Source organism: Lathamus discolor, chromosome 20, assembly GCF_037157495.1.
Source record: "Lathamus discolor isolate bLatDis1 chromosome 20, bLatDis1.hap1, whole genome shotgun sequence".
NCBI lineage: Eukaryota > Metazoa > Chordata > Aves > Psittaciformes > Psittacidae > Lathamus > Lathamus discolor.
In genome coordinates, this window is record NC_088903.1 from 4648302 (window position 1) to 4665297 (window position 16996).

A 16996-nucleotide genomic window follows, 5' to 3' on the forward strand; every position below is an offset into this window, starting at 1 on the left:
GACGGCAGATGTAGAGCGCTGCTCTGCCTCCTGGCCTGTGGAAATCCACTCTGAGGCAGATATTCCCAGTGAGAAGTGCAGAGCCTCAGTGCGGCCTCACTGCAGCGAGGGGGTTTTTTTCATGGCACTGACTCATCGGCAGCAAACACTGGAAAGAAATGCTCAGGAAAAGAAAAGGGTCCCTCCAGGAAAAAGCAGGCTGTAGAAAAACAAGCTATTTTTAATCCATGACATAATGGCTATTGTGGAAGTCCCACAGCAGGGCTGACTGATGCCCAGAGAGAGCAGATCGAGCCCAGCGCTGCAGCAGAGAAAAGCTGTCACATGGGGGGAGAGCACAGGGGCAGGGAAAGTGCTGACTGTGGGGAGCATTCAGCAGGGAACAATGTCCCTGTACACTGTGTCCCGTGGGTTTCCCAGCCTGGGCCTGGGATGCAGCGTTGCTCCGCTGTCCCAGGCAGGCGGTGAGCCCGGGAATGCTGCAGGGCATTTGCGGGCTTGACCCCTGCGGAGGCAGGATGTGCTGAGTGTGAATCCCCATCTCTAGGGCTGCGGGAGGAGAGGGAGGGTGCTGCCTTCCCAGTCTGCCCATTGCCACTCTCAGGAGCTGAATTCTCCTTCACGTTCCTGTGCGTGGTCTTGCGGGGGTCACCGTTGGCAGCCCCCGGTGCCACCTCCCCGCTGTGTTCTAAGGCAGGAAGCCGGTGATGGCTCCACGAGGTGTGAGCTGCCGATGCTACACAAGGCTCTGAATTGCTTTGTGCCAATGCTGAGGTTAAAAGCTAGCAAAATAAGGATTATCTCTGCCCCGTGATTTCCAAAGCAATACATACGCGAGCGAGTTCTGAAACAGGGTTTTTTACCAATAAAGCCCTAGTTAACACAGTGTATTTGGACATTGCCTACAAGTACACTGCAGCATGGCGGGTGCAGAAGCATGTCTTGCTTTTCGAAGCCTAGCCTCGATTTGTCAGTGTCTGGAGGACAGAGGGAACTGCGCTGAGGTGGGAATGCCCGGGGGCTTCCCTATGGGAGTGAATTCTCCTCCTCTCTATGTTAAACCTGCGTAGAGGTTTGTACCGTGCGGACATTCACACACAAGGGAGCCTGCATGTTTGTGAAGTTAATGTGCTGTCACTGCTGAATCCAAATGGAAGCATTTCTGTAAAGTATTGACCTCAGGCTCTTGGAGTCCTGGAAAACAAACCCAGCCCCTGAGTATTGGCAGAAGATGTGAATTTTCCAGCTGAACTTGAGCGTGTGCAGTTGTTTGAAGCAGCCTTCCTTTACTGCACACAGCTGTGCCCGGACGGGGGACAGCTTCTTTCCAGCAGCTTCCTGAGCATTTATTTACTCGAGGCTTTTTGTTTCTCCTCTCGATCCTTTGCACTCGTGGTGCAGAGGAGGTGGTTGTAGTTTCGGAGCTCTGCATTCCTGGCTGAGCTGTGCCTGTGTTTGCATGCGGAGCCATCGCCTCCCCTCCAACTATTTTAGTCATTTCAGAAAGGGTGGGTCAGAGGCATTTGGCAGCGGGTCCTTTGCCGAGGTGGAGTCAGCCAATGACCTGCAAGCCTGGAGACTTTAGCAGGGCCCTTTGGCTGGAGGGCTCCGCGGGGCTGTGCCATTTGCAGTGCAGCACAGACATCCCCACGCTGCGCTCCCCATTCCTGGCGCGGCTCCCAGCGCAGGGTTTAGCTGAGGCTCGGGTTTAGCTTTCCCTCCTCTCTGTCCCTGCAGTGACAGCTTCCCGGGCTCCGCTCGCCACCACTCCCGAGCCATCATGGAGGAGACGACTCTGCAAATCATCGAACCACCGACTGTTTCTGAGGCCTCAGAGGAGCCCGTGCCCGAAGAACCCATCAAACCAGACCAGATCAATGGCGTGATGGTGCTGACCCTTCTGGACAAGATCATTGGAGCGGTGGATCAGATCCAGCTGACCCAAACGCAGCTGGAGGAGAGACAGCAAGACATGGATAGCGCCGTGACCAGCATCCAGGGAGAGCTGACCAAGCTGACAAAGGCTCACACCACCACCAGCAACACTGTGAACAAGATGCTGGAGAAGGTGCGCAAGGTGAGCGTGAACGTGAAGACGGTTCGGCAGAACCTGGAGAAACAAGCGGGGCAGATAAAGAAGCTGGAGGCCAACGAAGCAGAGCTCCTGAAACGCAGGAACTTCAAAGTCATGATCTACCAGGTAAGGAGCTATTTGACGCGTGCTTTGCGTCCTGTTGGTGGGTGTTCTCTTTGTGGAGGGGGCTGTCACGCTATGTGGTCGGTCCGTGGCTCTCCCCTCGCTGCCTGGCAGCCCAAACCGAGCAGCAGCACTCTCTCATTCACGAGTTAGCATTGACAGGGTGTTCTAAGACAAGGTTTAGTAGAGCTGCTACATTTAAGAGGAGTTTTAATGAAGACAGCGAGGACGGCCCTAAGCACCCATTGCAACTGAGCAGAAATACCAAAATCACCTGATTTTACTGCTTAGCTAAAACTGAACAAGAATGTGCTGGGTTCAGGAAGGGGGTCTTGTAAATCCATGTGCCAGTGTCTCCTCTACTGAGAGACAACGTGTATTGCTGCTCGGAGAGTGATAGTGTTTCACATTTGGGACATGCCTCTGGTAACAAGCAGATGGTAACGGCAGCATCGGGGTGAAATGCACTGACTGGGACAGGCAGAGACATTGGAGGGAAGGCAGAGCAGCTCCAGTGCTCGGGTCTGCCCTTGTGTTGTACGGACTCCCACGTCCTTTTTCCTGCAAGCTGGAAGTGTTGAGTGTTCGAGTTAACTGGTGTCAGGAGGAGCTTTGGTTTGTTTCATGTTCCCCTCCTGGGCTAAGTGTTGGAATTTAATGTTAAACAAGAAGAAAGGGAGGAGAATGTTCCTGTCAGTTCCTGGCTGGAGTTATTCTTCCTTATCAGAGCAAACTCTTATATTGGACCATGGAAGAGAAGTGAATGAAATAGTTAATGATTCAGTTAGAAGCCTCTGGGTTAATAATAGACAGCGCCGGGGACAAAGAAAGAAGCATCAAGTGCTCATCATGGGAAGGGAGAGAAGAAAAAAGGGGGAAAAAAAGGGGGAATGCTTCTTATCACAAGGTTTGAAGGGAGAGCGGAGCATAATAGGCTCAGGAATCTACCAAGTCCAGGGGCCTGCATAACTCTGATTCAGAGCTTAAGCATTTGTAGTTTTATCATGCCCAAAAAGCTGCAATGCTCGAGCCTATTCCAACTGGGCGGCAACTTAACCAGTAGAGATATAGATTCATGGCAAGTTATTTGTATCAGGCTTGGGGGGGAGGCTAGATCTACCCATGGAGAAATCGAATGGAACTCTACATGTACTGCAGAAGCAACAGACAATGCAAAGTGAGAAGAGTGAGGGGAATTGTTTAAACAGAGAATTCCATGTGGCTTACAGAAATAGGTAGAAAGTTGGCAAGCTCCTGGGGCCTTTGGGAGCTGCTCCTTTGGTTTTGCTGTTGCTTAGGAATATTGAGTAGAGTTTATCTTTAATATCAAAAAGCAGTCCTGCTTCTGAAGGAAACGAGCTCTGAACAGCCTCTGAGTGCTTCAGTTGACAAGGGAGTACAGAGATCTTGTGGATCATGGAGCTATTAGGGAGCTAAAAGGAGTGATTTGTAATTCAGAGCAATTTCGCAGCAGGGAATTGAGTGCGATTTGACTGGGAGGCCACAGAGTCCAAGTGAGAAATTCCCTAGGTTTGCTTCATGTGAAATGGAGCCTCTTGCTCCTTATGGCAGTGCCCCCCCCTCTGCAGGAAGACCGGGCAGGCCTGGCTGCAGAGGACGAGGATCCCATTTGGGGAGACCTGCTCAGGCAACCAAAGGTCTCTCTTGGAGGTGAAACTCTTGGATTATCTCTTCATGTGGTGCTTAAACAGGACAACAAGCTCCGGGATGGAATTTGGGTGTTTGAACACTAGAAAGAAATAGGCAATAACAACATGAATGTGCTTGAGTACCAAATGCTGCTCTGGGTCATGATGCTGCACAGAGACAGAGCTGCACAGCAGAATGGGGTGGCCAGGCCTGGGCACAGGCAGCCCTCCAGAAGAAAGGGGATGGCTTTGCACTCCTCAGCAATGCTGCTCTTCCCTGCAGTGTAGTGCTGGTCAACAGGGGAAGTTTCTAAACAATACCAATGTACCATGTGTCTCAGAGCTATTGTCATGATTAGTTCTCCTGTGGAACAGGGTTGTTTGATAGCTGCATTATTCTGTAGATACATGTCATGAAAACATCACCATGGCATTTTCAGTGTACAGAACCTGGAATTGTGTGGCTGGGTGTAAGGGAAAATTGTCTGTCCTATGCAGGAGGCTCTCTTCTTTATGGAGATCTCTTATTCCAAAGAAGTTATTAACCATTGAGGGGGATCTGGGAAGTTTTGGTTCAGTTTTAGGGGGTTTGTTTGCTTGGTTTTGTCCTGGGAGGGATGGGGGGGGCGGTGGGTTGGAGTTTGTGTCTCACTGGAGCTCTGGAGCTGTCACTCTGCACAGATCCCTGGCACAGGCAGGCAGTGGGAAGCCCACAGCGGATGTGCAGAGCAGCAGGTCACAGCTCTGTGTCCTCATGTCTTTACCTGACTGTTCCAGCACTGTCAGGGATTCAGTTCCAGGCACCCCAGTCACGAGAGTGGCACTGCCTGGGCTTGTGCAATCCACATAACAATAAAGCTCTGCAGAAAGAGGTGCTGGCTCTGTGTGTACATTCGAGAGGCTGATGTGCGGCTGCTTTACCAGGACTGACCAATGCTGTTTGGTGCTGGTGATTCCCACCTCACTGCCCGTGGCCTGATGTCTTTCCGTGCTTCAGTATTAATAACCATGACATGAAAAAAGCTGGAGCAGGAATCTATAAACCTGAAACTGTGACAGGCTCCACCGTGGGGGGTTAATGAGGAAAAGTCTCTGAGTTCTGTGTCTATGGTTTAAACCAAATCTAAAATCACACAATAACCCTTTCCTAATTCAGTGTTTCACTTCTCAAGATCCACCTGCCAAGGTCTGTGTTGGGGACTTTGCTGTAGTGTAATTCGTTCTGTGGTGGTGAGCAACTTCTTACTACTTTCTAACCCAGAGCAAGCTGCCTTTGGAAAGCTGTGATTAACTTGCCCCTGCAATTGCGCTTCCAGTTGCTATGGCTAAAAATGCAAAGATTTATTGGGCTTTTTGGAGAACAAGAGCTCAAATCATCTGAAGAGACATAAAATGTTACTTAAACCCAGGAGTGGCTGTTTCACGACAGCCAGGTCAAACAGTTGGCGTGCTCTGTGGGGTGTAGTGTCATCGATCCTGTGCTGTGGAGGATTAAAGGGAGGTGGAGGTAAACCAGCTCACCACTGGTTGTAGGGGTTTGGTCATTGTCTCAGCATGGAGGCAGTTACAGATGGACTGTTTCAGGAGTGCAAATAAGACCTTTTGGCACCTTGGGAGCCGAGGCGAAAGTTGTGTTTTGCTGATGGAGGAGGAGGAACTGAAATCAGGTTGTGTTTGGGGAGTGCTGTGAAGCCAGGACTCTGCTGGGCTGGGGGAAAGCAGGGACTGAAACCGCATCCACTGGGGCAACTGAGGAGCAGGCATTAACCCAGCCCTGTACCCACAGCCCGGTGTGTGCCTGTGCTGCTCCCTTGCTCCCTCTCACAGACACTGGTACCTGATTTTGCCAGGAGCTGGTTTGGTTCCTGCCAAGAGGAGAGTTGCTGTATTGATGGAATGTGGGGAATTTGATCAGTTCTGGAGAATTACATTTGAAAAAGCCACCCACCTCCAAACGATCCCATTTTTCCCTTTGGAAGACTTGCCTACCAAAATCAAAGGGGACAGGCTTTTGGCAGACTTTTAGTCCTCTTTCCATACTCAGAACTTGCCCTCCTAAGGAATCTGCTGTCAGATGGCTGCGTGCGGGCGGTAGCAGCCTCAGTGCTTCCTTTGTGTGTCTGTCCCAGGCTCCCGGCCTCGGGGGAAATCAGGACACCAGCAAATGTGTTGAGAGTGGCTGCTAATAAAAACAAATTGGAGCAGGTCCAGAGGAGGCCACGAGGATGAGCAGGGGCTGAGCACCTCCTGTATGGAGCCAGGCTGAGAACATTGGGGCTGTTCAGCCTGGAGAAGAGAAGCTGCGTGGAGACCTCAGAGCAGCTTCCAGTGTCTGAAAGGGGCTACAAGGATGCTGGAGAGGGGCTCTTCATCAGGGACTGCAGCGATAGGACAAGGGGTGATGGGTTCAAACTGAAACAGGGGAAGTTCAGGTTAGATCTAAGGAAGGAGTTCTTCCCTGTGAGGGTGCTGAGGCGCTGGCACAGGGTGCCCAGAGGAGCTGTGGCTGCTCCATCCCTGGCAGTGTTCAAGACCAGGCTGGACGGAGCCTTGGGCGACATGGTTTAGTGTGAGATGTCCCTGCCCATGGCAGGGGTTGGAACTGGATGCTCTTAAGGTCTTTTCCAGCCCAAACCGTTCTATGATTCTGTGACCTCATCCCAAATCTCCTTGTTTTAGGAGACAAGAATGTGGAGCTGGTTACTGCAGCTCGTGATGAAATAACAGATGTCCCATGCATAAAGCTGCTGCTCTAAAGCCAGACACGTGCCACACTCAGCTGTGCAACGGCACGTGGCAGCCCTCACCAGAGCACAGCATTATTCCTCCAAATGCTTTCTGACAATTAAACTTATTCCAGCAGATGCCAAAGGCCTGGATTCTGGGGTTTCTTACAGGCAGCCCTCAGCATGCACATCCAGGAGGGAATTCCTGAAGTCCTTTATTTGGGCGCTGGGCTCGAGGCAGGTCTGGCTGCGATGGGTGGTGGTGGTTGTTGGAAGAAGCAGCCTGTGGCCAGGGTTGCTCCATGCAGTCCAGCTGGGGCTCCCATGGCTCTACAGGGGATGCCGGTGGCCACCCGGCGCCTGGTGGGACATGGAGCTCCTCCGGGAAGGGCCGAGTGGATACGGGAGCGGCTGGAACGCGAACCTCAGGCACACAATGTGGAGGGTAGGTAGGGCTGGGAGTATAAATAGCACAGTTTGGCTTTTGTGCCTTGAGGGGGCCTTATAGGGACGAGAGCAGCGAGGTTGTGGGCGGTGGGGAGGAGGGTGAATTTCAAACCCACACCCAAATGCCACAGACTGGGCAGGCAGACCTGAGCGGCCTCGGGTTTGGGGCCTGTGCTCCCCAAAATAACACGTGGAAAAGGACTTGTGTGATGAGAAGCAGGGCAGGGAGTGCAGGATGTGCGACCGCCTGTGCTGCAGCCTCCAGACCGCCCAAGGCTTGGGTGCGATGGCAGCAGAGGGTTCAGAGCCCGCGTGTTCTGCCGGCACTGGAAGCTGGCAGCGTGGGGCCATGCCCTGGGTTCAATGGAGCCTGAGCAAAAGCATTCAAGAATGAAGAGAGGTGTCAGCACGGGGGGAGGCCCTCGACCTGCGTGTTCTCCATCCCTTGTAAGGGGCACCGTGTGAACCTGTGGAAAGAATCCTTCACGCCCTGCACGTTACTGCACTACAAGAGTCTCGAGATAATAACTCATGGGAGGGAGTCTGAGCCTTAAACCGATGTCAGGATGTAAGAGCTCCCACTTCCAGGGTTTTTCTTGGTGCAGGTTATTGTCTTTCTACCATAACCACTCAGCTCTGGAGCGTGGATTTCTGTGTTGCAGCCTGGCATCAACTGCATCAATATTTCAGTGCTCAGGTATTATTTATAAGCAGTTAGTGCCAGGACTGTGCTTTGCTGAAAGCCTTTCAGCATTATAGGTGCACACTGAGCTGTGCAGCAGGAAATTGTCTCCAAGGGCTATTAAGGGCTCTGGAAAATCAAACCAGAGGTAATATTCCTTCTGATCACGTATCCCTCTCTCAGGCCTCCCCTGGGCCTGTCAGCAGCGGATCTAAGTGTCTGGGATTAGAAATCAAAGCCTTCAAGAAGCCATTTAGTGCTCAGACACAGCCCCATCCCTCTCCAGTGTGCCCTGGGTGGGAATTTGACTGGTAGGTGGTAAAAGCTGCTTTGTGCTGTAGGCGCTGCAGAGCACTGGAAGGGTGTGAGTGCCATAGCAGGTGCTGCTCCTGTTTGTTATCCCCATTTCCCCCAGTTTATGGATATGGGAACGCTCTGGAGTTGTCCTCCAGCATCGCTCCCAGCGCAGCGCTGCCTGTGCGGCCCCCCTGTCCCAGCTCCAGCCAAGACACAAGAGTGAGGCAGCATCCCACAGCACACCCTGGCCTCAGGTGGGAAGTGTTGGGCTCTTCCTGCATCTTGCTCTTCCCCCAAGCTGTCTTTCCCTAAGGAATGACCAGAGAACAATGCAGTGTCCTCTTTGATGTGCTGTGATGTGTCTGTGACCCATACAGAGCACGGCAGTGACTCCAAAGCTTGTTGGCACATTGCTTTTGCCCTCTTTTACCCTGGCTGGGCTAACGTCATCCTCTGGGTTCTGCAAGATCTCCTACAACTTACAAGGTACCTGAAGAACCCCGGTTCCACTGTCCAGCTGCAAGACAAGACAAAGACCAGAAACAAAGATGCTCAGTGCCAGTGAGGGGAAATCAAGCATTTAGAGTAAAAGGCCCCAGGATGTTTAGTCTGTAGCTTTAAGTGAGGCTGCGAATGTCAGCATCAGCACGGATCTATCTGCACATCATCTGTAGTGCAGACTCCAGCGTTGAGACAGGTTTTTCCGGGAGGAGCAAGTTCTGAGAGCAAAGCCAGTTGTACAAAGAGCCTGGTAACAGGATCAAACCGTTCTTTTCTGCTGTCAGAGGGGAAGAAAACCCAACCTCTTCACTCTGCATCTACTTACTTCTCTGTTTCCTCCAGCCCTGCCTTTCTTCTGCCTCACTGGTGGCTGAAACCCTTCTCCAAGCACAGCCTCCTCTCCCCTGCCGCTCCTCTCTTGGCACCACCAGGTCTGAAGGAGCCCCAGCGCTGGAGCTGTGCTGCTCTCTGTCCCAGCTACCAGGGAGGGTGCAGCCTCTCAGAGCCCCAGGACACAGCGTTACTGGACGTGCCTGGTAGGAAAAGGTGCCAAGGAGGTTGCACAATACAGATGTAGAGAGGGCCTTCTGCTAGTCAGGGAGGTACGGCTTGAGAGCAAACCAGCTTCTCCCTTTAATCACAGCTGAGTTTGCTCTTACCCCTCATACCGTGGATCTTTCCCTCTGCCATGTTCTTTGGGAACTGCAGGATTCAGTCTTCTAAGGACTGGAGGCTTCTGATTTTATCGGAGATAAAATCTGTCCAACCTTTGGGACATAGGAGTCGAGGAGCCCAGTGTTACTGGGTACAGATGTCTGTGAGCTGCTGGGTATTGCCCAGCGCTGGGGTTGGGTATGGTCCATGTGCTGACAAACCCAGTGCTGGGGTGCTGGGATGAGCAACACAAGCTTTAAAATCACTGTCTCTTCATAAGCTGGCACAGAGGAGCAGCCTCTGCTTTCAGCTATGCCACAGGGATCAGAGGAACCTCTGGAACAGCTCCATCAAATCCCTGTGAGCAGCAGTGTGAGGAGAGAGCAGAATCTGGCCCTATGGCAGCACTCAGGGTAATGGGCCTGAAGCCATAGGAGGGATTCTGAGTCTCCCAGGCCCTGCTGTAGATGAGGCAGAGATGCTCTTCCCTCTGATAAATCTTTGCTGTCTTTCCTGTCAGATTTTGCTGCCTGGCTTCTGCCTTTACTAAAACACCCCCTGTGCCTTTTCCCTCTGCCTCTTCTCATGCTAACCCGGATGACTTTGTCGGCGACGTTCCGGACCCCATGCCCGGCAGGGACAGGTAAGTTTTTCCATTGTGCTTCCTTTCCGTGGCCATTGAAACGCCGTTTTCCTCGTCTTAGCCTGAGAAGACCCAGCCTGTGCCCTCTGAGCCTTCGCCAGGGACTGCCCTGTGAGCCGGCTGCAGGAAGGGTGCCATGGCCCACACCAGCAGAAGACGTGCCAGGAGGCAGCAGTTTAGGGCCTCAGCAGGAGAACCCCCTGAAGAGGACTTTGAACCTCTCCTGAAGCTGCTGATTCCAGAGCCTTTGCCTCTCTGCTTGTGGCTGCTGCAGCCTTCAGCCTGCTGCGAGGCTGAGCTTCCAGTCGGCACGAACGCCTCCGCTGTTGCCTCATGCGCTTGCTGCTGCCCTCCCGGTGCTGCTGGAGCTGGGATTTTCTCCCAGGCATCCTGGGAGCTGTCACGCACTCTGGGAGGCAGGATTGCTGTGCGCTTGCATGAAGGGCTGGTAGCCAGGAGCGGTTGGCTCTGCTGGTGCGTGCTGTGACTGGGCAAATCCGACCTCTTTGCTGAGCCTCAGTTTCTCCCCCTGCCATACAGACCTGATCAAAGCTCCTCAGGCTTCTTGTAAGGTTTAGCTTGTGTTTGTGGAATGGTTTGAAGCTGTTTCAAGTAGATAAAGCCAGGCAGAGAGCACAAGAGTGTGTAAAGCTCCGGTTGTGTCGGGCAGGACCTGTTCCTGCTCAGCACCAGCAGCCCCCAGTGCTGTTCCCTAGGAGCCAGTGATGACTTCCACTGCTGTTTGTCTAACACTTATCTCACACCGCAAGAGCTGCTGGTAACAGCACAGGGCCCTGTTAAAGCCTTCCTCTTATTGTGTGCCTGCTGGAGCAACACCCAGCTCCAGCAGCCCACGCTTTGGGTGCAGGGAGCAGCCACATCGGTCCAGGGACAGGACCATCAAAGGTGAACTCATCCCAGGAGCTGGGCTGCCTGGGGAAGCTGCCAGGGGAAGCTTGGGGGCAGGTTTTGTTACCCCCCTCCCTGGCGAGTGCAGGATGGGGCAGAAGCTCCACTTCACCCATCGGCAGCTGGGATCATCCCATAGCAGAGCCTGGGGATGCGAGCAGGGCACGTTCTGCATGTTCCAGCTGCATGCGAGCCGGCCCGAACCGTCTGTGCTGCTGCGCGTGTGTGACAGGAACGGAGCACAGTGACCTACGGGTGTGCTTGGCATGTGTGTGTGTGTAAAACCCTTCCATTAAACCTTCCAACCGGAGCCCGGAGTGCCCGGGAGTCCTGGGACTCTGTCCTTTACCCAGTCGGAGCAATCCCAGAGCCCCTCTCGCACGTTGGGAACGTTCGGAAGAGCTGCTGGGGGCTGAAGCGCCGGGCAGGGCTGGGAATGCAGCTCAGCTTTGGGTCTCGTTGGCCTTTTATAAGGCCGGGGAAGTGTTTACTTGTGTTGTAGCAACGTGCTGGTGGCCATGGGGTGGCCGTGACTCACCGCACGGGAACTCGCCTGGAAAACAGGGCTCGGCGGAGCAGGCACATCCCACAGCAGCGCCTGGCGCAGGACGAGCAGCCCAGCACCCATCCGCTGGCAGCCAAGTGCCTTGGGTACAGGCACCGGGGCCCCTCCGCGTGCTCACAAGCCGCCATCCCATGGGCTCTGCCAGCCAGAGGGAGCTTCCCAAAGGGAACCGTGTCCCCAGGGAGGTCCGTGCGAGGGGCAGCACAGCGGAACGGGCCGGGGTGGGTGAAGGAGCCTGTGTGTGAAGCCTTGGGATGGCAGCGGGCTCGGCCCAGCACACACACACAGACACTCGTGCTGCCCGTCCTGCCGCAGGCACGGCTCTGCCCCAGCTCCGGGGGGGGGGTTCCTTCTGCTGGTGTAAAACCCTCTGAGGAATCTTGTTTGCCCAATGCCTTTGGCAGCGGGAGCCGTCCGGGCACCGAACTGGTTCACATCTGCTGATGGGGGCCCCTGTTTGAGCACCCCAACAGACAGCGATGCCCAGAGCCAGGAGCTGGGACTTGCCCTGTTCAAGGGTCAGTGTTTTCCCAGTAAAAATCGAGTAGTTGGAATGCCCGGGATGCAAAATGTGGCTCGCAGTGAAGCAGAGTGCAGAGCATAGCGCCAGAGCAGGGATCTGTGTAGCAGCCACTCATAGACCCGGGATGGTTCTTGATTGTTCCAGGGAGATCCCATTGTTCCCCACAGGCAGTGCTGTGTCTGCAGGCACTGGGCAGGGAGGAGGAGGAGGAGGAGGAGGGCATTGGTTGCGTTGGGGCAGTGCCTGGGTGCGGGTGGGGAGCTGCACGGGAGGGATGCTCAGTGTGGGGCACCGTGGGGCAGTGAGTGTGGGTCTGTCCCTGCTGCACCCTGTGGGAGCTGGGACCAAACTGCCTGCACGGCTGGTCCTGGGTGCAGTGGCAGGGACTGCAGAGAGCCACCTTGTCCCCCTGCCCCATGTACTGGGAGCTGCTGCCAACCACGTTGTTGTGGCTGCAAGGGAAGAGCTGCAGGATGGCGCTGAGCTGGGTGCTGTGTTGCTGGCGCAGCCCATAAAGCCGCAGTTGGTGCGAAGGTGCGTTTGGGGCCGTAACACAAGGACCGGTGGTTATCTCTGTGGCAGGCAAGGGAGGTTCTGAGGTGCTGTTTCCTCCTGCAGACACATGTTCTGCAGTTAACAAGGGGCCGATAAGCATCTGAGTTCGCAGGATATGGCCCGTGTCCAGGGCCAGTGATGCCAGGGAGAGGGGGATGCCTTTGTTCTGGCTCATTGTGTTGACTCAGAGGGAAGGAAGCGGCCGGAGTTCCTGATGTTCTGAGCCGGCGGGGCTGGGTCCCCGGGAGTCTCTGGGATCGCTCCAGCAGGTGTTGTTGTGGAGAACAGGATCCTGCCCGCCCAGCACCGGGGTTTGGTCGGGGCTGACCTGGCCCTCGGGAGAGCCTGGCTATTGTTTTCCCTTCAAGCAGCAGAGCAAATGAAGAAAACACATGTGGCCACCTCACCTCCATCCCAGAAAGCATCAGGGACCTGAGCCGGGAGCCGGAGGGTGCAGCTGGGTGCTCTGCACACTCTGCCCTTCAACTGAGACACTGCGGCCCGTGTCACCGCCCCGTGCTCCGCGGAGCCGAGCTGTCGCTGCTCCCAGAGGTTTCCCCTGATGCCCTCACTCTTCAGCACTGCCCCTTGCCCGAGGAGCAGCGCATGGGGAGCATCTGGAAGCATCTGGCTTCCCCCCGGGTGGGGCTGTGCTGCAGTCACGTACTCGATCAGCTCACGTCGGTTCTCAACTGATGTGAGGGCAGGAGGAACATCCCCTGTCCTGCCTCGTGGTGACCGTGGCCAGCCCGCAGCGTGCACACAACACACCGGGCACTGCGCAGGCACCAGGGACCGGGCGGCTGCTTTGCTGGTTTGAGCATCACGAGTGTCCTGGCTCTGGGCATCTTCCCCCTGCTCTGGGCACCTTTGAGGCCGCACCTCGAATCCTGTGTTCAGCTCTGGGCCCCTCACGACAAGAGAGACATTGAGGGGCTGGAGCGGGGCCGGAGAAGGGCAGTGCAGTGGGGTACCGCTGTGCAAGTGTGACCCAGAGCAGCAGCCAGCACCCAGGGACATGGCGGGCACCGGCAGCCCCCGTTCAGCTCCTGCCTGCGCAGGGCTGGCAATGCCCAGGATCCTGCACCTGCAGCCCGGCAGCTCCGCTCTGTGCCTGCCTGCTCCCTGCGCTGCCATTGGGCTGGGTTTGCGGCAGCTCCAACCTCTCCCACCCGGCCCCGGAGGTTAAAACCTGTGGGGCAGTAGCGCTGGGACCCGCAGCTGCGCCGCTCCGGGCAGGGATGGGCTATTTCCAGCCTGGCCGGGACACGAGGTGATTGAGTGCAGGGACGCACACTATGTGCTGCTCGGATGAAAACCAATCCCACTCCAGACCTGCGCCCCATTCCCGGGCACATGCTTGTCCTCTGCCACTGGGATCAGAAACTTGGCTGACCCGGGAGAGCGGAGAAGCTGAATGAATTCACCCCGTGCTGAGTAGAGGCAGCGTAACCTTGCAGCCCTGCAGGTCAGGGCTCTGTTCCTGCTGTCTTCAGACACAGCTTGGATAAATTCCCTACCTTACCCCGAGCGGGGAAATGGGAAAACCAGGGTGGCCTGCTGCGTCCCAAGGGATGTCCCAGCCCCACATCTGGATCCTGCGGGCCTTGGGAGGGTCTGAGCGCAGGCCGGGGTGCACAGAGCGTGCGTTACGGCATGGCCGGATCCCGGCTCCGGGCTGTGCTGCCATCTGCAGCCCAGCGCAGCGCCGAGCCCCGGGCCACCGAGCCCGGGCAGTGCCCTGCCGAGAGGAGCCACCCAGCGAACCACCGCGGGACGGGGCAGGAGGGGCCCTGGGGGGCAAAGGGGGCTCCGCATTGTTCCGAGGGGTTCCCTGCTCCCTGTGCAGCGGGATGCGGCGGGAGCATTCCTGGAGCTGGGAGTGCGCGGTGGGACCGTCCTGGTGAGGGTGAAACTGGGGCTGCGAGAGGGGCACAGCACGAAGGGAAGAGGCTGCAGGTTCAGTGCTGGCAGCTCTGGAGACGCAGCGGGTTCAGAACCAGCCTGGAACCCTGAGCTTAGCTACAGAGAGCCCTGAGCTGCTGCAGGTGGGGCAGAGCCTCCTGCCAGTAACTCATCAGGTGCCCCAAAGGAGGCCCGATGTCACCCATGGGTGGCTCTGAGCCCGGGGAGGCTGCGTGTATCCGTGTGCGTGTCTGTGTCTCACTGGCTCCGCTCTGTGTCTTGCAGGATGAAGTGAAGCTCCCGTCTAAACTGAGCATCAGCAAGTCCCTAAAGGAGGGCGAAAAGCTGGAGAAGGAAGGTGAGGGCGAAGAGGGGCCTGTGGGCGAGGACCATGCGGAGGAGGACCACGTCCAGCTCTCCTCAGATGAAGAGGTGGAGATTGAAGAGATTATTGAAGAGTCCCGGGCAGAGCGCATCAAAAGGAGCGGCATGAAAAGAGTGGATGACTTTAAGAAGGCATTCTCCAAGGAGAAGATGGAGAAAACGAAGCTAAAGACCAAGGAAAACCTGGAGAAGACCCGCCACAACTTGGAGAAGACCCGCCACAACCTGGAGAAGAGGATGAATAAACTGGGCACCAAGATTGTGACTAATGAAAGGAGGGAGAAGATGAAGACCTCTCGGGACAAGCTGAGGAAGTCTTTCACCCCGGACCACACCATCTACGCCAGGTCCAAGACAGCCGTCTACAAAGTGCCGCCCTTCACTTTCCATGTCAAGAAGATAAGAGAGGGCGAGGTGGAAGTGAAAGCCACGGAGCTGGTGGAGGTGGGTGGAGAGGAGGGAGAAAACTCGGATCTGATGCGCGGGGAGAGCCCCGAGACGCACACGCTGCTGGAGATCACGGAGGAGTCGGACGCGGTACTGGTGGACAAGAGCGACAGCGAGTAGGCCGGAGCTGCAGCGCGGAAGGGCTGTGGACGGCGGCTGAACACGTATTCACTCACATTCGAGAGCTCTCTCTGCCCCTGGTGCCCCAGGGCAAGTGTACACGATGCATCTTTACTACCCCGCCGAGCCGACGCCGATCCCCTGCCTGCTTGGACAAGGTGTAGTTTATGTTTTAGTTTTAGCACACAAACGTTAGGAACACGGGACTCTTTTTCTTACACTGTCCAATCACCCTTTGGAGACCATTCCTGCCGCAGAAAGCCTTTAGCACCAAGCCTGAAGACGGGCTTGGAGTGACGGGGACCCGGCCCAGCTGGACAGTGCTAAAACCAAGATAACGGCTGTACACCTGGAAAGCTCAAGTGTCCTCCAGAAGCCAAGACCCGGTGTCAAGACAGCATCCTGCCCGTATCCCCCCTGCGGCTGTCCCACAGGCATCCGAGGGGGCTGAGGAGCTACGGTTGCCCCCAGCACGCAGGAGTCCTGCTGACAGGCAGAGCCCTGCATGGCCACCACACAGCCCTGCCCCGCTCTGCCCTCCCCAGGACTCCGTGACCCACTGCTGCCTTGGATGGCTTCGCCACAGAGCCACCCCGCAGCGGGGACAGCCGTGGGTGCCCGTGTGGCACCACCCAGCCGGGCCCAATGCTCCCTCCCTCGGTGCTGGGCCCATCGCAGCGTCGGGGCTGCCCCCTCCCTGCCCGCGATATGGATCCGGCTGCCAGAGCCTCGGCGAGCCCAGGGAGCGCCACGGAGGTGGTGCTGGATCCGCTCACTCGACACCCGCAGCGGCGGTGGCAGCAGGCACCGAGGGGACGCGCAAGCAACAGCGCCGGAGCGGCCACCGCCGCCCGCGACGTTACCGGAGGGATTCGGGATGCGCCGACGGCGCGAGGCTCGTGGCTGCCGCAGAGCGGCCCCGACACCGGCCAGCCCCGGACCTTGAGCGCTTCCGAGCTCCCCCTTCCCCGGGGGTCCCGGCACGGCGCAGGCTCCTGCCACCTCCTCGCTTCTCTCCCGCTTTCTGCAGCTTCACCTTGCACAAGGCAGCGCCAGCGCAGCCGCGGGCACGGCCCCGGCTCAGACCCGGCCCTGCGGGAGCGGCTGCGCCCGGGAGGGCCGATCCCGGCGAGCACCCGGTCGTGCCCGTCCCCGTCTGCTCGCCGGGCTCGACCCTTCCCGGGAGCGCCGTCGCTTCCGTCCCCTCGGAGCCAGCGTAACCCAATAGATAAACCCGCTTCTCCCCTAAGCGTCCCGCTTATCGTCCGCTGCACCCGGCCTGGCCCCGGGGCTCGACCCGGTGCCCCGGTAAAGCCGCCCCAGGGCAGCGCGGCCGCAGCCGCTGTTCCCGAGCGGGTGGCGGTTGCGGGCAGCCCTCGGCCCCCGAGCACCGGCTGTGCGCACGGGGCGGCAGTTCCGGGTCCCCCCCGGGCCGTTTCCTCGCAGGTTCCCCCCCTTCCCCGGGCCGGGTAGGGCGGGCGCGGCCGGACGAGCCCCAACGCTCCCGCGGCTGCGTCCCGGCGAGAGCGCGACAAATAAAGTCTCTTTTCTAAACCACCCGCGTGCGGCCTGTCCGTGCACCGGCCCGGGGGCAGCGGCGGCACCGGCGACCGCCCCGTCGGGACTCAGCAGCCTGAGGTGGGCGCTGCCCCTTTAAGAGGCGGTGGCGGTGGCGGTGGGCCGCGCGGTGACGTCACGGCGCTGCCCGGAACTCAGCTGGGTTTCCCGCACGGCCGTTCCCGGCAGTCGCTGCCCCCCCCGCCGCGCCGTCGCGCACCGCCCCCTCCCCAGC

The 16996-nt window shown here is 57.1% G+C and overlaps 1 protein-coding gene across 1 annotated transcript; it reads left to right on the plus strand.

Annotated features, from left to right (window-relative positions):
- Nucleotides 1–1347: 1347 nt before the first annotated feature.
- On the plus strand, nucleotides 1348–16761 carry CAVIN1 (caveolae associated protein 1). Its single transcript, XM_065699226.1, has 2 exons — nucleotides 1348–2200; nucleotides 14539–16761. The coding sequence occupies exons 1-2, from the start codon at nucleotides 1781–1783 to the stop codon at nucleotides 15202–15204; spliced, it is 1086 nt and encodes a 361-aa protein (XP_065555298.1). The 5' UTR covers nucleotides 1348–1780; the 3' UTR covers nucleotides 15205–16761.
- Nucleotides 16762–16996: the final 235 nt, after the last annotated feature.